The 19,336-nt window shown below is 45.6% G+C and overlaps 2 protein-coding genes across 5 annotated transcripts in view; one reads left to right on the forward strand and one right to left on the reverse strand.

Annotated features, from left to right (window-relative positions):
* Positions 1-5,127, forward strand: part of arhgap17b (Rho GTPase activating protein 17b) — a 51,348-nt gene extending 46,221 nt beyond the window's left edge. For 2 of the 4 annotated variants that reach the window (XM_083649860.1, XM_083649863.1), the window contains 3 exons: positions 642-757; positions 895-1,308; positions 3,626-5,127. In XM_083649860.1, the coding sequence (XP_083505986.1) occupies positions 642-757; positions 895-1,308; positions 3,626-3,777 (682 nt within the window). In that variant the 3' untranslated portion in view covers positions 3,778-5,127. Of the gene's footprint in view, positions 1-641; positions 758-894; positions 1,309-2,530; positions 2,583-3,625 lie in introns of all 4 variants that reach the window. The other 2 variants (XM_083649861.1, XM_083649862.1) reach the window with 2 other exon arrangements.
* Positions 5,128-5,620: 493 nt separating this feature from the next.
* slc5a11 (solute carrier family 5 member 11) lies at positions 5,621-17,245 on the reverse strand (the record flags this gene model as incomplete). Its single annotated transcript, XM_083649925.1, has 15 exons — positions 5,621-5,862; positions 6,375-6,543; positions 7,025-7,240; positions 7,676-7,844; positions 8,395-8,545; positions 10,422-10,529; positions 10,762-10,897; positions 12,315-12,520; positions 13,478-13,558; positions 15,328-15,433; positions 15,790-15,894; positions 16,061-16,120; positions 16,287-16,391; positions 16,618-16,689; positions 17,099-17,245. The coding sequence occupies 15 exons, from the start codon at positions 17,243-17,245 to the stop codon at positions 5,621-5,623; spliced, it is 2,073 nt and encodes a 690-aa protein (XP_083506051.1).
* Positions 17,246-19,336: the final 2,091 nt, after the last annotated feature.

The following is a 19,336-nucleotide window of genomic DNA, read 5'->3' on the forward strand; positions in this document are numbered from 1 at the left end:
GCGCAGGCCAAACTTGGCCCGCAGGCCCCAAATTGGTCAGCACTGCATTAAACAATTGATGTTGCCTGTACTGTTCACAGCCTTTGATTGAGAGCTTCATGCTAATGGATTCTATTAAGAATGTAATGCAGAGGAAATTACTTATTGCTTTGTTTACAGGCAACTTTTATCCTCCCCCTCCTTAATGGGGTGATTGTCTAACCTCAGTCTTATTTTGAAAATGTAATTGATTTCCTGCCTGCCTGCCTGCCTGCCTTCCTCCTTGCCTGTCAGTGTGTCTGTCTAGCTCGTCTAGCTGTTGGACCACTGATGTCATCTGATCTTGCATGTAGCACATCAGTGAACCTCTGATCAGCCTCTCAAACAAACCATTTCCTGTTCTGTCTTTGCATCCCGCCGTCTGTCTGACAATCAAATGAGTGAAACACTTGAAAACACTTTTGTCATAAATCATTCGTCATTTGACATGTGATAACCTTCATCCAATGTGATTGCCATGAAATTAGCCTTTGAATGAAAATATGATGTGATTTTTGAATGTTATGCATGAGTTCTTCCCACGTCAGCAGCACTGGCTTGTTGTATGTAAAACACAGGTGACATGTTGATGGATTAACATGTGGATCCGTTGTAATTCACAGCCCAGCACACGAGCTCACCTCCACCCCCCCGCCCCAGAGGAATGGTTCAGTCCATCTAGGAACCCCCCACTCTCAGGGCGGGTCGAGGGGGCCCAGTCCACACATGGTGCGCAGAGGTGAGAGAGTGCATTCAACAATCAACGTTTATGAGGCGTTGCTTTTGAAGCCGTAATATTTATAGGCCCACTCATGAAACCCATTGTGAAGTCTACAGTTGAATGTAGCTTTTTCACTTTTATTGTTTCCTCTACAGGCACCAAGAAGCAGGCCCCGGCCCCCCCCAAACAGGCCAGCCCCTACGCATCCCACCCTGGCAGCCAGACACCCGGCTCCCCGCACCATCCGGCCGTCACCCCGCGACGCACCCCCAGTAAAGAGGGTCTCATCCACGCCCCCAGCCACCCGCCCCCACAGCCTCCTCCAGCCCAGCAGGGGGTGCCGGAGGAGCCAGAGCCCTCTCCCCCCAGCACTCCCACCCCACCTGACACTCCACCTCACGACGGACCCCACTCCAGCCCCCTCCACTCCTACCACACCGGATCTCTCCCTCGGCCCTCTAGGCCGGCCCCCAAGCCGCGCCCCAGACCCAACGTGCCGCCACCCCCGCAGCCGCCCACAATTGACAACAGTAATGACATCTTCAGCTCCGCCTCCAAGATCATAACAGGTACAGTGGATGTTTTCTCTGCCTCAACTGGTTGCCCTCAAAAATCCCCCCCCCCCTCATTTAGGTGACCTGATTAGCGAGACCATCAGGTAAAGTACAGAGTATCATAGTGTTTGAATAACATACATACCACCAATACATGTAGAGATGCACGATAATTTGATTTTTTGTGTGCCAATATCCGATATGCTGATATTTTTCCAACTGTTTTGGCCGAGTGCCGATACAACGCATTTTTTCCGCTTAATTTCAGAGAACATCAAGTCTCTCCTGTAGTGGAATTAACATATTATTATGCCTACTCTTATCATGATGGCCCACTGGCAGATGCAGACATAAATACAATGCTTTTCAAAATGTACACGTTCACTGGGCAAAATAAGAAAACTACTTACTCACACTCATTCCCATTACGCCGGCTGGTGCATAGAGGCAGCAACAAGAAAACTACTTAGGTTATATAAAACATGCAGTATTTTTTATTTATGTAACATTTTCATTCAGACAAACCTGTAAGATTCATCCCAATTTGAGTGTAATTCAAGGGTCATTTTATTGGCTGGTCATATCGGTAGGAATGTTTGTTTGTCTCTGTTGTTGCTTTTATACCGATGGCGTGCCGATATCATCATGCATCCATCTAAATGCAGGTAAATGGACACTGTAAAAACTAGATCTGATCATATGAAAGTACATCCTGCAGGAGGAAGGAAGGATGATAGAAATGCACTGTATATTTATCATGCGTGTCCCCCTTAACATGCAGTAAACATTGACGCAAGAAGCCTTAATCTGTGTGTGTGTGTGTGTGCGTGCACGGCATGCATGTGTACAATAGTTTTTCCTTGTGGAAATTGGAAACTCATCTAGCTTCTACCTAGAGCAGTCTCTTTGGCTTGGCTACTTCAGTAGCGTGGTAGATCTGACTGTCTCAATCTATGCAATCTATGAGTAATTCCAGATGTTATGGAACATCATAAGAGTGCTCCAAAATCAGCAAGAACAAATTCTTCAATGTAGTTTAATATTGTTGACATGATTTATTTTTGCATTGCAATGGTTGAAATCACATGCTGATCCATCGCTTGCTGATACTGTATTTCAGTATTGAGTGATTTCAGTCACTTCCCCCCCCCCCCCCCCCCCGCCTCCTCTAGTGCCTTACACACTAAACATAATTGTGGTGATCTGATGCATGATGGGAAATATGTAAATATTGCAGATGTCTGAGCTGCTGGCCTGCCTGTAAGATGAGAATTGAAAGGCAGGTAATGGTAAGGAACTGATTGGCTGATGGATTGCCCTTGCTTCCCTGTCCACTGTGTGTGTGTGGGCGTGCGTGCGTGCGATATACAGTAGTTTATGTATATGGGTGAATGGATGCATGCATTTCCCAACAGGACTAACATGCATGTGACTCCCAACTCATCCGCGGTGCTGAGGTTGGATGGCTTTTGCTAACACTTACATGTATCTTTGCTAACTAACCTGCTCCAAACTTTACATACCTAACACACAGTGCACTATCAGGGGTTTCCCTACCATTATCAGGCTTATGCACAGCATCCAAGCCATTTTGGGCACCACCTAAGCCAAATGAATGTTGGTCACCAGTGGACTACTTTAGCAAGATTTGTGTTTTAAGCTTTTTGGGTGTTTGTTTATCATCTGCTCTGGCTTTTCCAAATGGTTGCACACAGATATGGTAATAATTGTTGTATTTACTTATTTACTTATTTATTTATTTTTACATAGCATTTTCTAGCCCTAACCCCCCATCTCTCCCAGCCAGCGACACAGCACCTAAGCCCTCCAAAAAGCCAGGGAAAACCCTGCACTATTATTCTGTACATTGTCTAGCTCTCCTTCAGCAGTTCTATGTAGAAAACCGAGGATTTAAAGTTTAACGCACCGAGGATAGGCTTCAAACCACTTTGAAGAAATGCATTCTAATTGGAATCCAAATGTGCAACTCAAATCACTGTAAATGTACATAGATAATTATGGCTCAATTTAATAGAGCAATCCTTTGTGTTTTTTATGGAGAGGTGGTGTGTGTGCTGCTCCCTAGGTTTGGTTTGAGGTGGTGGGGGCCTATGGTTGGGTCTGTTTGATGGCTTGAGGTTAAAGGACTATTCACACTTAACGCGATAACTATAAAATAATCTAAATGAGATGGAACCAAGGTAGTTGTAATGATTTAAATCTTTTTATACATATAATTCACTTTATAGTTATCGTTCGAAGTGTGAATGGGCCATAAATGTGTGACATTTTTCAACCTGATCTGATTCTTGACCCTAATTGCCCTCTATAGATGGAGGCCTGGTCCTAAAGGGGATTGGACGAGCCTTTGTCCCTGAAATCATTGTGGACCAACAAGAGGAGGGCTCTGCTGGTCATGAGCCCGCCCCCACCCCAGCCCCGCCCACAGATCCTGAGATCCAATTAGAGAGCACCGTTCTGTGAAGGAGGAGGGATCACTGTCAGTCACACACCGTCAAAAACTGTTCTCCTTCATTTTAGTGTTCAGACTCAAACATCACACACTGGACCACTCCACCTCTTCACCCACTTTGGGTGCCAGTGCTGTGTGGACCAACCGCCTGCCTTCTCCTCAGTACTGCTGGGACTTGACCCAGTCTTTACATCTAAACCCATTTGCTCAATATACTGTGTATATCCTAGCTGGACATTTTGGGATTGGACTGCACAACCTTGCTAGACATGCAGCTAATGGGACTGGAACATATAACCTGAACCATATAGCCACTAAACTCCAGAGTGCTGGTGATGCTTTCAAGAGATGAATGGTCTTCTACTTTTGTTTTTTCTTTTTTAATCTTGCTATAATACAATAGATTTAATGTTGTTCGTGTTTATGTAAACGGAAATCTGGATATATCAGATTTCAACTCTGAATCTGGTCTATGAAAAATCTCTGCACTAGGTTTTACAACCTAGCCTAGACCTGATGACTGGTATTTTTGTACTCAATTGCGTGGAGATATTTGGGTGTTAACTCGCCTTTTAGAGGAAATTGTAGATCTATTTATCATGAAACTGAATGAGTCGTTTTGCATTTGAGACAATTGTCAGTTTCGTCTGGCTAAATGTGATGTTCAGCTTAGAAGGGCTTTTGAATAATTGCCATACACTTTATGACCATACTGTACCTACTGTATGATCACAGGACCAAAGAAGAAAAAAGATGTTAAACTTAAAGCAGTTGAGTTTGAGTGTTTTTACTATGGTTGCTAATGACCAAATATTTTGACAAGAGTGCAATAAAAACATCATCTCATAATGTTCCCTCTCTATAGCATATAACCGTTTATTTGAATTACGGTAATCATTTAGGGTGGAACTTGAATCCGTTTTCCATCTGCATTTGATTTAATTACAACCAACCTGATTTACAAAGCTCAAAATGGCTGTGACGCTCGAATAATAGCTTTTATTAATAAAAGGGATTTTCTTTTTCAAACAAACCAATTGTGATGAAAGAGGATGACTATTTTCAATACATATCTTAAAAGATTATTCCTGCTCAGGCTTAGTTACAACCAAACATGCCCAAATAATTCAATTCCTATGTCTATTATAATTATTATAGCAGTGACATTGACAATCTTTACTTTGTTGGGGTATTTTCCATCACTTTGATTTTTGCTTATTTCTTGACTGCACTTTTATCTTGGTTTTCCTGCACATACTTTAGACATAATTTTTTTTTTTAATATCAAGTGCAAAACTTGTTCATATCAAAGCAAAATGTTTTGGCATCATTACTCTTGATAGTAAAGATTAAACAGATTGTGGAACATTTTGTGCTTATTTCTTTCAGTTGTCTATATCTTCTTGCCATTCCTTTGTCAAATTAATACACAAAACTCAAAAATGGTTTCACAAGTTGCAATCAATTACTTTCTGGGTATGTCAAGTGTGACACATTGCAAGTCAAAAAGCCTTTTTCAATTTTGATTTCTGATCTTCTACCTGTCAAAAGTGTTCTAGTTGAATGACGTAATTGTATGCATTATGGATATTGTAGAAGACCATTAATGCTATCTGAATGGAATTTGTCAAACCATTCTCCACCACCACTTCACAAAAACAGTTTACAGTGTGATTCCATGATAATAAATTATGTCCGTGCATGGGCACATCTCATTTTACAGTGTCACCTTTAAGACGTCCACAGTGCAAACAAATAATTCAAATCTACACATGTAGCTTTCACATGTACCATAGGTGTCCATAAGAGTTTCAAACCCTGCCTATCGCTCAACTAGCTGCAGCGAGTCACTTGTCAAGCCCAGTAGCCGATGATGAAGACCGCTACGGAGATGCAGATTATGAGGTTGGCGTTCACAACATGTCGCAGACGCCTATCTTCTTCCAGGGAACGGATGGCCGCCTCCGGTGAAGAAGGAGGAGGCGCAGGTTGGTTGCCTCCCTCCTTCCGCCTCTCCATCCCACACAGCCAGTAGAGGGCAGACACCAGCCGGGACTGCATCTGGACACTGGACACTGAGGATGTGGATGTGGAGTCTGCAGGGTGGAGGAGGGAGAGAGACAGAAGTGTACCCTTACCATCAATATTTGCAGCAAGTATGTCATCTCAACATTATCATGTGGACTCGAATGATCAGACGATTCTGGATATGGATAAGGGGCATCTGGGTATTGTACAGGTAAAAGTACTCGCCTACCACCGCGGAGACGCAGGTTCAATTCCCGACAGCGATACTTCCGGCTTATCAGATGTTCCTACAGACACGATTGCCCGTGTCTGCGGGTGGGAAGCCGGTGGGGTATGAGTCGTAGTCGTTGCACTAGCGCCTCCTCTGGTCGGTTGGGGCGTCTGTGAAACTCCTCACTGTCAGGTGAAAAGAAGCGGCTGGCGTGTGCACGGGGGGGGGGGGGGGTAAATAAAATAAATAAAACAGATGTGGCCATACAAAATTATATTTAAGATACGAAATTTCAGTTAGGATATCCACTCTCAATAACCTTCTCCACACAATGGCTGTGGAGTTATGACAAGCAGAGCAGAAACCTACCTTTCCTCTGATGACAAGCTTTTCCATTGGTTCTTTCCATAAGTGTTGTCTCATTGGTGTCTGTGGTTGTCCTCTCGAAGGTCTCCCTCTCCACTGTGAAGACCTGCTCTGGCTGCTCTCTGGGCTTCTCCACTGGGTCAAACCTTGTGAACCAGGTGAGGCGACTGATCTGTTCCAACAAAAACAATTCATCAATTTATTTTGTCTACATTCACAATTGTATTATTTAGAAAAATTAATAGTCAAATAGTCACAATAGACAGTCTGGAAAACAAATATTTTTCTTTTTCCATACATTTCCAGACCTGGAAAATACAATGGGAGGATGACGCTATTCCCCCCAGTTCCCCCCACCGACCAGAGGAGGGGCTAGTACCAGGACACATACCCATATTCCGGCTTCCCACCTGCAAACATGGCCAATTGTGCTTGTATGGTCGCTGACCAAGTCGGACTTAACACAGGGGCTCGAACCTGCAACCGTGGTAGGCAGGGAATCTACTGCTGCACTACCCGGATGCCCCAGTGGCCCAAGTAAAGCTCTTTCCCTACCCTGTCACTGCTGATGTGAGAATAAATCAAGTTAACAAACAACACAGAATACAACCCTACAGCTTTATAGACCACATGCTCTGGTCTACTGGTTTTACCTGTTCAGGTCTGGGCTTCTCTGTGGCCAGGCTGACTGCTACCACCAGCAGCAGGGTGAGGAAGGACAGCATGGTGGAGAAATAGAGGTAGTGCACGTGCTTCACCACCTCAGGCCTGTCGTCCTCTTCGTAGCACAGGGGGCTGGGGTAGATGAAATCCAGCAGCATTCTGATGCAGCCCACCACCAGGCCGAGAGTCAGACCCCAGAATGCACCCTGTGGGAGGGAGGGAGGCAGGGAGAGGGAGATAAGCAGGCGGACAGAGTGTCAAAGACATACATACACAGATACATAAGATACAGTTACTTTGTTGTTTGGAAATTTTCATAATCTAATCACATAGGAACACAATAAGTGACCCGTCTGGACACACAAACATTCGATTTCTCTCCCATTGCTATAGTGGCAGTGACCTTGAATTGGTGGTCCCAACCGGATCCCAGCCGGCTGCCATACCAAAGACATGGACTTTGTTACACCATGGGACATTGCTTTAGTTTAGAGTCTAAAGCAGAGACATCTATGTGGTTTATTAAGAGGTTGAATTGGTTTAAGTTATATTATGTTAAGTAAATGTATCATAAAGAAGATAGCATACAAAATAAAAATGAATAAATAAAAAGAACACGGTTCGAGACTACACCAGTTTACCTTCTCGTTGGTCCTCTTCCAAAAGCAGCCCAGGAGGAAGACAATGGACACGGGGGGCTGGAGGTAGGTGCTGATGGACTGGATGTAGATAAAGAGCTGGCCGCCCTGACTGGCCTGGACCACCGGGATCCACAGCACTGACACCACCACCAGCACCAGCACAAACACCCTGCAGGCAGCACACACACAACACGTTACAGAGATGTGGGAGAATGTCCATGTTGTGAATGAAAAACGATAGGACAGCTCGGTCAAATCTTCCTCTTGGTCAACAAGAAAACTACTGAGGATGGAAAACTACAAACGCTGGGGTGTATAGGCTGCCTATATATCATCTCGACAGCATGGAACAAAATTGTGGCCAGGCTCTGTGTGTGTGCGGAAAAGCTGGAAAAGAAAACCTGGAAAAGTCATCACTTAGGAGTAAGGGGGGAAAGTGAGGTTGGGGTCAGCATGACGCAAATATGTAATAATTTAATATGCAATTTGGTGGATGATCTTATCCAAAGGGCCTTGCAGTTCCATATGTGCTTATATTCTTAGGGTGGCAATGTTTGTTACTCTGGATAAGTAAGAGGGTCAGCTAAATGCTGAAAATGTAAACGTTGTTCCATGCTTGAGCCATTCTGTTTGGTATACTATCCACTGTATCTGCTGCAAGTGCAACCAAGTCTATATGTAAATGTGTGTGCTTCTTTGTCCAACATCTGTGCAGGTACCTGCCCACGATCATAAGCTCCCACTCGGTGGCGCGGGGCCGGAGGCTCCTCCACATGTCCATGGTGAAGATGGTGCTGGAGCTGTTGAAGATGGACGTCAGGGAGGACATGAGGGCAGCAATCATCACTGCCATCATCAAACCCCGCAGACCTGGGGGAAAAATACACACACAAGTCAAGACGGAGTGTCCCGGTAGGTATGTAGAGTGTATATGTGACAGGGACTGGTGTTTTGGCACGCACGCACGCACGCGCACACACACACAGACACACACACACACACACACACACGTATATCTTGATTTTTGCGATTTCACGGTTGCCTACTTGATACCCCTTTCACCAGACCATGTCACTATGTAAAAGAGACAGAACACGGAGGGAAAAGACAGAGAGAGACCAAAGACAGGATAGGAGATGTAACACAGGAGAGACAGAGCGAGACCAAAGACAGGACAGAGGTGTAACACAGGAGAGACAGAGAGAGACCAAAGACAGGACAGAGGTGTAACACAGGAGAGACAGAGAGAGACCAAAGACAGGACAGAGGTGTAACACATGAGAGACAGAGAGAGACCAAAGACAGGGCAGGGGGTGTAACACAGGAGAGACAGAGAGAGACCAAAGACAGGACAGAGGTGTAACACAGGAGAGACAGAGAGAGACCAAAGACAGGACAGAGGTGTAACACATGAGAGACAGAGAGAGACCAAAGACAGGACAGAGGTGTAACACAGGAGAGACAGAGAGAGACCAAAGACAGGACAGAGGTGTAACACATGAGAGACAGAGAGAGACCAAAGACAGGGCAGGGGGTGTAACACAGGAGAGACAGAGAGAGACCAAAGACAGGACAGAGGAGTAACACAGGAGAGACAGAGAGAGACCAAAGACAGGATAGAGGTGTAACACAGGAGAGACAGAGAGAGACCAAAGACAGGACAGAGGTGTAACACAGAAGAGACAGAGAGAGACCAAAGACAGGATAGAGGTGTAACACAGGAGAGACAGAGAGAGACCAAAGACAGGATAGAGGTGTAACACAGGAGAGACAGAGAGAGACCAAAGACAGGACAGAGGAGTAACACAGGAGAGACAGAGAGAGACCAAAGACAGGACAGAGGTGTAACACAGAAGAGACAGAGAGAGACCAAAGACAGGACAGGGGGTGTAACACAGGAGAGACAGAGAGAGACCAAAGACAGGACAGAGGTGTAACACAGGAGAGATAGAGAGAGACCAAAGACAGAACAGGGGGTGTAACACAGGAGAGACAGAGAGAGACCAAAGACAGGACAGAGGTGTAACACAGGAGAGACAGAGAGAGACCAAAGACAGGACAGAGGTGTAACACAGGAGAGACAGAGAGAGACCAAAGACAGGACAGAGGTGTAACACAGGAGAGACAGAGAGAGACCAAAGACAGGATAGAGGTGTAACACAGGAGAGACAGAGAGAGACCAAATACAGGACAGAGGTGTAACACAGGAGAGACAGAGAGAGACCAAAGACAGGACAGAGGTGTAACACAGGAGAGACAGAGAGAGACCAGAGACAGGACAGAGGTGTAACACAGGAGAGACAGAGAGAGACCAAAGACATGACAGAGGTGTAACACAGGAGAGACAGAGAGAGACCAAAGACAGGACAGAGGTGTAACACAGGAGAGACAGAGAGAGACAAAAGACAGGACAGAGGTGTAACACAGGAGAGACAGAGAGAGACCAAAGACATGACAGAGGTGTAATACAGGAGAGACAGAGAGAGACCAAAGACATGACAGAGGTGTAACACAGGAGAGACAGAGAGAGACCAAAGACAGGACAGAGGTGTAACACAGGAGAGACAGAGAGAGACAAAAGACAGGACAGAGGTGTAACACAGGAGACAGAGAGAGACCAAAGACAGGACAGAGGTGTAACACAGGAGAGACAGAGAGAGACCAAAGACAGGACAGAGGTGTAACACAGGAGAGACAGAGAGAGACCAAAGACAGGACAGAGGTGTAACACAGGAGACTCTCTCACCTGAGGGCAGCAGCTCCATCACCAGTTTAGCATAGGCGATATCTGAACAGCCCACTGGGTTGCCACAGATCTCTGTACACACGTCCGGGTCCCCACACGCTACTTCATCTACAGATTCACATTAAAACACACACATACACCTCAAACTCTCAACATTACTGTAAGTGCACCCTCAATCTGCCCAGTAAGCAAATAAACCGAGCTGTTTACATGGATAATTATCACTTATCAGACACCTTTAGTGACAGATTATATGTTGCTGCTGGCATTGTGTGTATTTGAAGTACAGCTCTTGTCCAGCTGCTGACTTCTCAATAAAGAAATGCATGTGTCGGCCTACCTGGGTAGAGGATCCTGCTGATCATGCCAGGTAACAGCATGATGAAGAAGGGCAGAATCTTCAGGTAGGCCGCCAGCAGGGAGCCGCCTTTAGCATGGCTCAGGTTCTTGGCAGCCAGGGAGCGCTGCACAATCACCTGCAGAGAATCATGACCACAACCTACTCTCAGTTGGGTAGCAATCAGTAATTCAACAATAAATGCAAGGGTGAGTCTGGGAAATACCCCCGACCTGATTTAACGGGCAGATTTCATGTTTGGAAATGGCTATAGAGAGAACATGCAAACTCCACAGAGAAAGGGTAGAGATTCGATCCCACGGCTGGAGACAGTACAAACCGCTGAGCCTTTTGGGCACGAGACACATTCTCAGAAAATCGTCATCTTGAGAATGTGGCCGATGTTGCACCTCAAAAGGGTTAAAAAAAAACATTTGTTTTGTGTAACATAACCCAAAAAGCCAACTCTGAGACAAAAAGAAGAGGAAGTCCTGGATAAATCTAATGTGCATTTTTGCAAAGTCTACTCTTCCTGTTTCATACTTGGCCACATGCTTTCCTTTCCAGACATGAGTGCCATTCAACCACCAGCCAGCTCACGCCATGTTCTGGAAATGAGCCAGGAGCTGCTAAACTAGACCCGCTCTGCCAGCGACGTGGACATTGCACTTGGGGCTTGGGTGGTGTTAGTGGGAGCGCGCTCATACCGGACAATTGTAAGACTGAGTAATATATATATATGAATGAATGAATGCATTTATTTGGTGATAAAATAAAGTAACACAACAGTACATATAGTAATGAAAGAACAGACAATATATCAATCACCGAGGATAAAAACACAAAAAAGCCCGAAGGCTTATTTCATTGTGGTCCTCACATAAAACATATAGTGAGATGAGGCATAAAAACATAAAAGACTTAAAACAATAAAAAAAAACATGAAACAACGGAAAGCGGTTACATTAAAGGAACTCAAGATAAAACAAATAGCAGCAGATCAAGCAAATTGCAGCAGGGCAATGTATCACTTATAAAAAGAATAAAAGAAAGAAAGTGCATTGCCATGGAGCCAGTAATTTAAAGTGCATTTCTATGGAGCCAGTACTTTAGGGCTCTTTTAAAACTGGTCACAGTAGTGCTTGCTTTTATTTCTCTTGGCAGATTGTTCCAGTGAACTGCTGCACTGTACCTGAAACTATTTTTCCCATCAGACCTTTAAATCGACAGGGTATAAAATCTGTCGACCTACCTCGAGTAGCGTGCTGATGTGTTTCTCGTAATAGTAAGAAGTAGTTTAGTAGGTACTTCGGGGACCTCGTGTAAAGTGATTTTAAAAGTGAGCAGCATTTTGATATATAAAATGCGCTTTTCAACCGATAACCATCGGAGACTTTCAAAGTGCTTGGTGTCAAGGTGAGTACGGGGGTGCACCTTCAGTATTACTCTGATTATTATTAGTATTATTATTATTATTATTATTATTTTTATATATATATATATATATATATATATATATATATATATATAGTTAGATATACTATGAGTTTCAGTACCTGATCAGAGCACCAGTACCACATGGACGGGATGGACATGCCAATGATGACCCCAGGCCAAGGCAGGTCAGAGTTGACTGGGTCTCTGAACAGGTGGAAGGCATCGTCTCGTGGGATGCCGCAGGTGGAGTTGGGGACACGTACCGAGGGGATGGCGGTGGAGTAACCCTCCAGCAGAGCATTCCAGCCCCCCACCTCCACAAAACCTCAGCAGGAGACAGACCAGACAGTCAGACAGACAGACACACTGGAACATAATGTACTGGGCATCAGGCATGAGACCAGTCAGTCAGACACACTGGAACATAATGTACTGGGCATCAGGCATGAGACAGTCAGACACACAGGAACATAACGTACTGGGCATCAGGCATGAGACAGTCAGTCAGACACACTGGAACATAACATACTGGGCATCGAGCATGAGACAGTCAGACACACAGGAACATAACATACTGGGCATCAGGCATGAGACCAGTCAGTCAGACACACAGGAACATAACATACTGGGCATCGAGCATGAGACAGTCAGACACACAGGAACATAACATACTGGGCATCAGGCATGAGACCAGTCAGTCAGACACACAGGAACATAACATACTGGGCATCAGACATGAGACAGTCAGACACACTGGAACATAACATACTGGGCATCAGACATGAGACAGTCAGACACACAGGAACATAACATACTGGGCATCAGACATGAGACAGTCAGTCAGACACACTGGAACATAACATACTGGGCATCAGACATGAGACAGTCAGACACACAGGAACATAACGTACTGGGCATCAGGCATGAGACAGTCAGTCAGACACACTGGAACATAACATACTGGGCATCGAGCATGAGACAGTCAGACACACAGGAACATAACATACTGGGCATCGAGCATGAGACAGTCAGACACACAGGAACATAACGTACTGGGCATCAGACATGAGACAGTCAGACACACTGGAACATAACATACTGGGCATCAGACATGAGACAATCAGACACACTGGAACATAACATACTGGGCATCAGACATGAGACAATCAGACACACTGGAACATAACATACTGGGCATCAGACATGAGACAGTCAGACACACTGGAACACGTACTGGGCATCGGGCATGAGTGTGTGTCATGTGTAGCGAAGGTTGACTTACTGAAGCCCATGAGGGTGAGGGCTCCTGCCAGCATTATGACAGTTTGCACAGCATCTGTGTAGATGACTGCAGCCAGGCCACCTGCAATACAACATAAAATACATACAAATACATACATGCTGTACGCACATGCGCGCACACACACATGCACACAGTCCATGGTGGCCACGAAATTTGTCTTCTGCCTTTTCACCCAATCAAGGCTGCTGGTCAGGTGATGTGTTCTTGCATGTTTTTAGTGGGGGTTCCTATCTGGAGGAAACACCAGGTGAGCATGCAAACTCCACACAGAAAGGCCCTTTTCACAAGATAACCCACCTGGGCAATAGGCACTTTAGGCAGGGGGAAGCATATACCAACAGCGACCCAGGCAGGACTCGAAGCCAAGGGATGGAAAGAAGGATCCGCACATGGACCGTAGCGGTCTTGGGGAGGAGCTGAGCGGTCTTGGGGAGGAGCTGAGCGGTCTTGGGGAGGAGCTGAGTGGTCTTGGGGAGGAGCTGGGCGGTCTTGGGGAGTTGGGGAGGAGCTGGGCGGTCTTGGGGAGGAGCTGAGCAGTCTTGGGGAGGAGCTGAGCGGTCTTGGGGAGGAGCTGAGCGGTCTTGGGGAGGAGCTGAGTGGTCTTGGGGAGGAGCTGAGTGGTCTTGGGGAGGAGCTGAGTGGTCTTGGGGAGGAGCTGAGCGGTCTTGGGGAGGAGCTGAGCGGTCTTGGGGAGGAGCTGAGCGGTCTTGGGGAGGAGCTGAGCGGTCTTGGGGAGGAGCTGAGCGGTCTTGGGGAGGAGCTGAGCGGTCTTGGGGAGGAGCTGAGCGGTCTTGGGGAGATGCTCAGCGGCCTTGGGGAGAAGCTGGTGCTTGAAATGTCACGCATAGAGAAGTTCAAATGGGAGCTCTTTTGGTGTGCAGATCCTTCTTTCCATCTCTTAAGCCAAAGGATCCAAATACCAAAAGAGATATATACCTCAAAGCAACTACGAGCAAGATTTTCAATTGTTATTAAACAGTCTAAATTTAATATCGATGCCTCACATCTTACCTCTAATAGTAGATGAGACCAACGCCTCTCGCGAACATCTCTCGTTATATTCTAACAGTTTGAAAGTAATTTTGTAATTTTGTGATTATGGCCGAAGTGGCTGCCGTAAACCGTTTCACTTCCTGATCTGCCCGGCCCGCACACAGACTATAATCATCAAGACAGCACTCGCCGATTCACTCGGCGTTGGTCTCATCTACTATTAGAGGTAAGATGTGAGGCATCGATATTAAATTTAGACTTTAACAATCGAAAATCTTGCTCGTAGTTGCTTTAAGACTTATACTATATAATACACATACATGTGTATTCAACCCCCATTTTCTCCCCAATTGTACTTGGCCAATTTTCCCCCTGCTGCCCCGGTTACACCACCCCCTCTGCCAATCTGGGGAGAGACGTAGACTAGCACCATGCTTCCTCCGACATGCGCAGGTGCCAGCCACCTCTTTTCACCTGGCAGCGGGGAGCTTCACCGGCAGGATGTAGCAAGTGGGAGGATCACGCTATTCCCACCAGTTCCCTTCCACCCAGAACAGGCGGCCCGACTGACCAGAGGAGGCGTTAGTGCAGCGACCAGGACACATACCCTTAATCCGGCTTCCCACCCGCAGACACAGCCAATCGTGCCTGTCTGGATGCCCGACCAAGTCGGTGGTAACACGGGGGCGCGAACGTGCAACCCTCGTGTTGGTAGGCAGTTAAGGTATATATTTTTCATCCAGCACCCAGCCCAGTGGGCAATGTGATGTGCATGGCTTTACTATTTTTTGGGAATCAAACCCAAGACCATCTTGCTGTGAGGTAACTGTAGCTACCTGCTACAGTGTAGAGAGCTGTGATGAACAGGAGCAGCACAACAGCAACGTAGATATTCCATTGTAAGGCCTGCTGAATGAACACTGCCCCGGCATACATGTCGACCTGGCCCCAGCCCCAGACACACACACACACACACACACACACACACACACACACACACACACACACACACACACACACACACACACACACACACACACACACACACAATATGGGAATGTGATGGTAAAAGGTAATGTGATGTAATATGGTGGATAAATATGCAGACTTGTCAGATGTGAACTATATCACTATAGATGTAACTATATATATGTCGATATGCAACAAGTAGGCAGAAAGCAAAACAAAATACAGTAGCTGCATGATGGACACAAACACACATAGGCTAATGATCTTTCAAAATACGAGGCACTGGTGAATCATTTTGAATTTGCATGATATGGAAGAAATCTACTTACCGATATCTTTGTGAAGATGTAAATAAATAAGTACAAGACAGCTATGAATAATTGTATTCTCTTCCCACCAAATCGTTTCTGCATGTATTCTGGCATGGTTGTCACCTGGAGACCAAGGACATCAGGGATTAATATCAGAGAATAAGCAGGCAGTAAGTGCACGTGTGTGTGTGTGTGTGTGTGTGTGTGTGTGTGTGTGTGTGTGTGTGTGTGTGTGTGTGTGTGTGTGTGTGTGTGTGTGATGATGATGTCGTATATGGAGACACCTCACCCCAGAGGCGATATAGATCGGCAGGAAGAGCCATCCCAGCAGCAGGACCATCAGCATACCCTGTCAATCAAATATTAAGTGAAGCACTCTGGGAGATGCGGTCTATGAACAGTGAGCAACTACACAGTACACACACACACACACACAAAAAACTCAAAACTGACAACATTTCGCCTCCCAACATGTATTAATAACATGGCATCTGAGATAATATGAAATGTATTACATTCCATTCATACGCGACAGCCGCAATGCCCGCTGCAGCTCCAGAACCAGCCAGGCCGATGAAATGTCCACTGCCAACATTACTGGCAAACAGAGAGGCGCCCACCTGAAGATAGGCAAGGGAATGAGAATCAGTACTCACACCTATCCATTCCACTCTCCACTCTCTCACTTTGAGTTGTCCTTGTCCTCAGTTGAGGGTCCCAGGCTGGAGAGTGTCGCTTTCACAATGTGAGTGTTGTGAGGCGCGTTGAGACTCTAACAATACTAAGCATGATTGACTGTGTGTGAGTGGATGTTTTTCAGAAGAATCTCTATGGGCTTCGACTCACTGGCCACCAGCTCATGCTCTTCCCTGCCAGGAAGTATCCGTCCACCGTGCTGCGCTTGGTCTTCCACATGGACTGGCACAAACATGGGGAATGTTAAGAGAACACTTCTTAAGGAATTATGATGCTTGTGTTGACTCACAGATTTCGTTTGTTTTGCTCAGCATGTAAACGGAATTATTTTCACTATTCAAAACAAAAGGCAGCCTACCCATGAAAGCAGCATCGATCCGCACAAAGTATAATTGAGTCAATGCAAGAGTCTTTTCTATTGCATTGTTTTCTGTGTACATGATTGTAATAAACTGCAATAGACTGGAGCTTAAATGCGTAAATGTATACTTGTTGATCTAAATATGTCAGCAATAGATGATCTAGGATTGCTTTTACCTAACAAACTTGCTCAGGGAATAATGATGTCCTCAAGACAACTGAAAGATGCTAGTTTAATTAAAAGTATTGCGGCTGTATGAACAGTACTTACCCAGAGGCCCACACCCAGCACTAGCAGGAAGTAGACTACCAGTACCACTATATCCACAGTAGCCAGGGTAGTTTGGACCCCTGGAGATGGGGATGGAGAAGGAGGCATACTGGTCCCTTGGCTGCGTGCCATAAGGTCAAGGGTCATCTGACTTCCAGGTAATGAACAAATTGTCTCCTGCTGTGGTAAAACGCATACAATAATAGACCGTAATCTTCAACCTGGAAACCATCCATACTATTAAAATAAGTGATGTAAAATAAAGTAAAGTAAAGGTTCTTGAGTCAGAGGTTTGACTTCCTTATGATTTAAGGTCTCATGAGAGATGCACCAAGCATCAAAGCTGCATGGATACACTTCTTCCAAGAGCAAGAGATTGTAACAGTAGGCTCGTTTGAGTTGATTTGCCGCCTCACCTGGAAAGCAGACGAGAGCAGCTGAGCGCAGTCAGGCATCAACAAGTCAAACACCCCCGACTGCACACTCGCTGCTGCTTTTCTTCTTCTACAGTTTTGTTTAACAGTGATTTGTAAACAAATTAAAATGTGTATTAGCGCCACCCACACTCACTGCCCAAATGACCCAGGCCTTATTTATTTTAATTGTAATGTAGGCATTACAGGTGGTATTTATCTAAAATATGGAGTGACAGCTGGGAATAGATATAAAATTGAAGTTTCTACACTTCACTGTGGGTTTGTGATGCACCTGTGTTGGACCAATGGGCGATCAGATCGATGCGTTTCTTGTCATCCTCTGAGCTGTGCAGTCGGGCGCAGTTGGTGGGGAGCAACTGCGGCGCCTCGCTCTCACGAGAGTCGCGTGGCTCACGCAGTCGGGCAGGCAGAGCAAGTCGGACAACTTTTCTAACCATCATGCAACGGGGGCAAGCAAGGCGCTGGTCGAATCTGCGCAGAACTTGCTCATCTCAAACAAGCCTAGTCTTTTATATGGTGCAAATGACGCACAGACAGCTGACATCACAACAGATAAATTAGTAAAGGTAAAGTCCCACTGATTGTCACACAATGTGTGAAATTTGTTCTCCGCATTTGACCCATCCCCTGGGGGAGCGGTGAGCGGCAGCGTGCGCCGCGCTTGGGAATCACATGGTGATTTAACCCCCCAATTCCAACCCTTTGATGCTGAGTGCCAAGCAGGGAGGCAAATGGGTCCCATTTTTATAGTCTTTGGTACGACTCGGTCGGGGATCGAACTCACGACCTCACAGTCTCAGGGCGGACACTCAGACCACAAGGCCACTGAGCTGGTTTCTACACTTCACTGTGGGTTTGTGATGCACCTGTGTTGGACCAATGGCCGATCAGCCATACCATAGCACTGGTACAGAGGCACTGTACAGTACAAGTTGTGGCACAGAGTATATGAGATGAACATCCAGAGCATTCATTAGAAACAGCACTAGATTGGACAAGAGTAACAGGTGCTGAGTTAGTTCACTTACATTTTCACAATAAGTGGATGTGTAGTTGCAGGTGATTGATGTGATAAAATCTTCAAGTCTAGTATCACATTCAACACCCGTAGATGTGCTGACTTTTAAAGTGCAGTAGCTTTTATACAGCATCTAGACTGGAGTCTGCCATGTAAACAGTTACATTCCTGGCACCATCATCAAAGGGGATATAGCCAGGAGAGACAGATTGTATCATATTCTACAAACACAACACATACCAATCGTATGATTAGTTCACATAAAAAGCCCCAGACCCTTTACTTACATGAAAATTAAGCCAACACAAAAATTCAACATGGCTCCATAGGATCCTATTGGTTGGTTTTGGTTTGATGAGTGCAGGGGGTCGGAGTAATGACCAATCAGGCAATTAGGGTGTATCTGACCTCACCTAGACCCCGTGTTCCCATTCATAACCTCTCGCTCAGAGCACTCAAAACCCTGCAATTTTTGCTAATGGGGATAACTTTCACATACGCTTACATTATAATTTGAAACTTTGGCTACAGGAGCATCCAATATTGTAACGGTATATATGACATAAGTCATCAAATGTGAAAAAGCATAATAGGTCCCTTATCGATATTTGGCGGCAGTGTGTCGATAACGTATCGCAAGACGATATAACACCACAATATATTCCGGTATCCATATTTTGTGCCACCCCTAGAAGCCAGGCATACAGACTTTGTGCATAGCGAATTCTTGCTATCAGAAACAAAGACAGACGGCACTCAAACATTTGCAGCTACAGCAAATTC

Source organism: Poromitra crassiceps, assembly GCF_964638095.1.
Source record: "Poromitra crassiceps genome assembly, chromosome: 13".
In the NCBI taxonomy this organism is placed as follows: Eukaryota; Metazoa; Chordata; class Actinopteri; order Beryciformes; family Melamphaidae; genus Poromitra; species Poromitra crassiceps.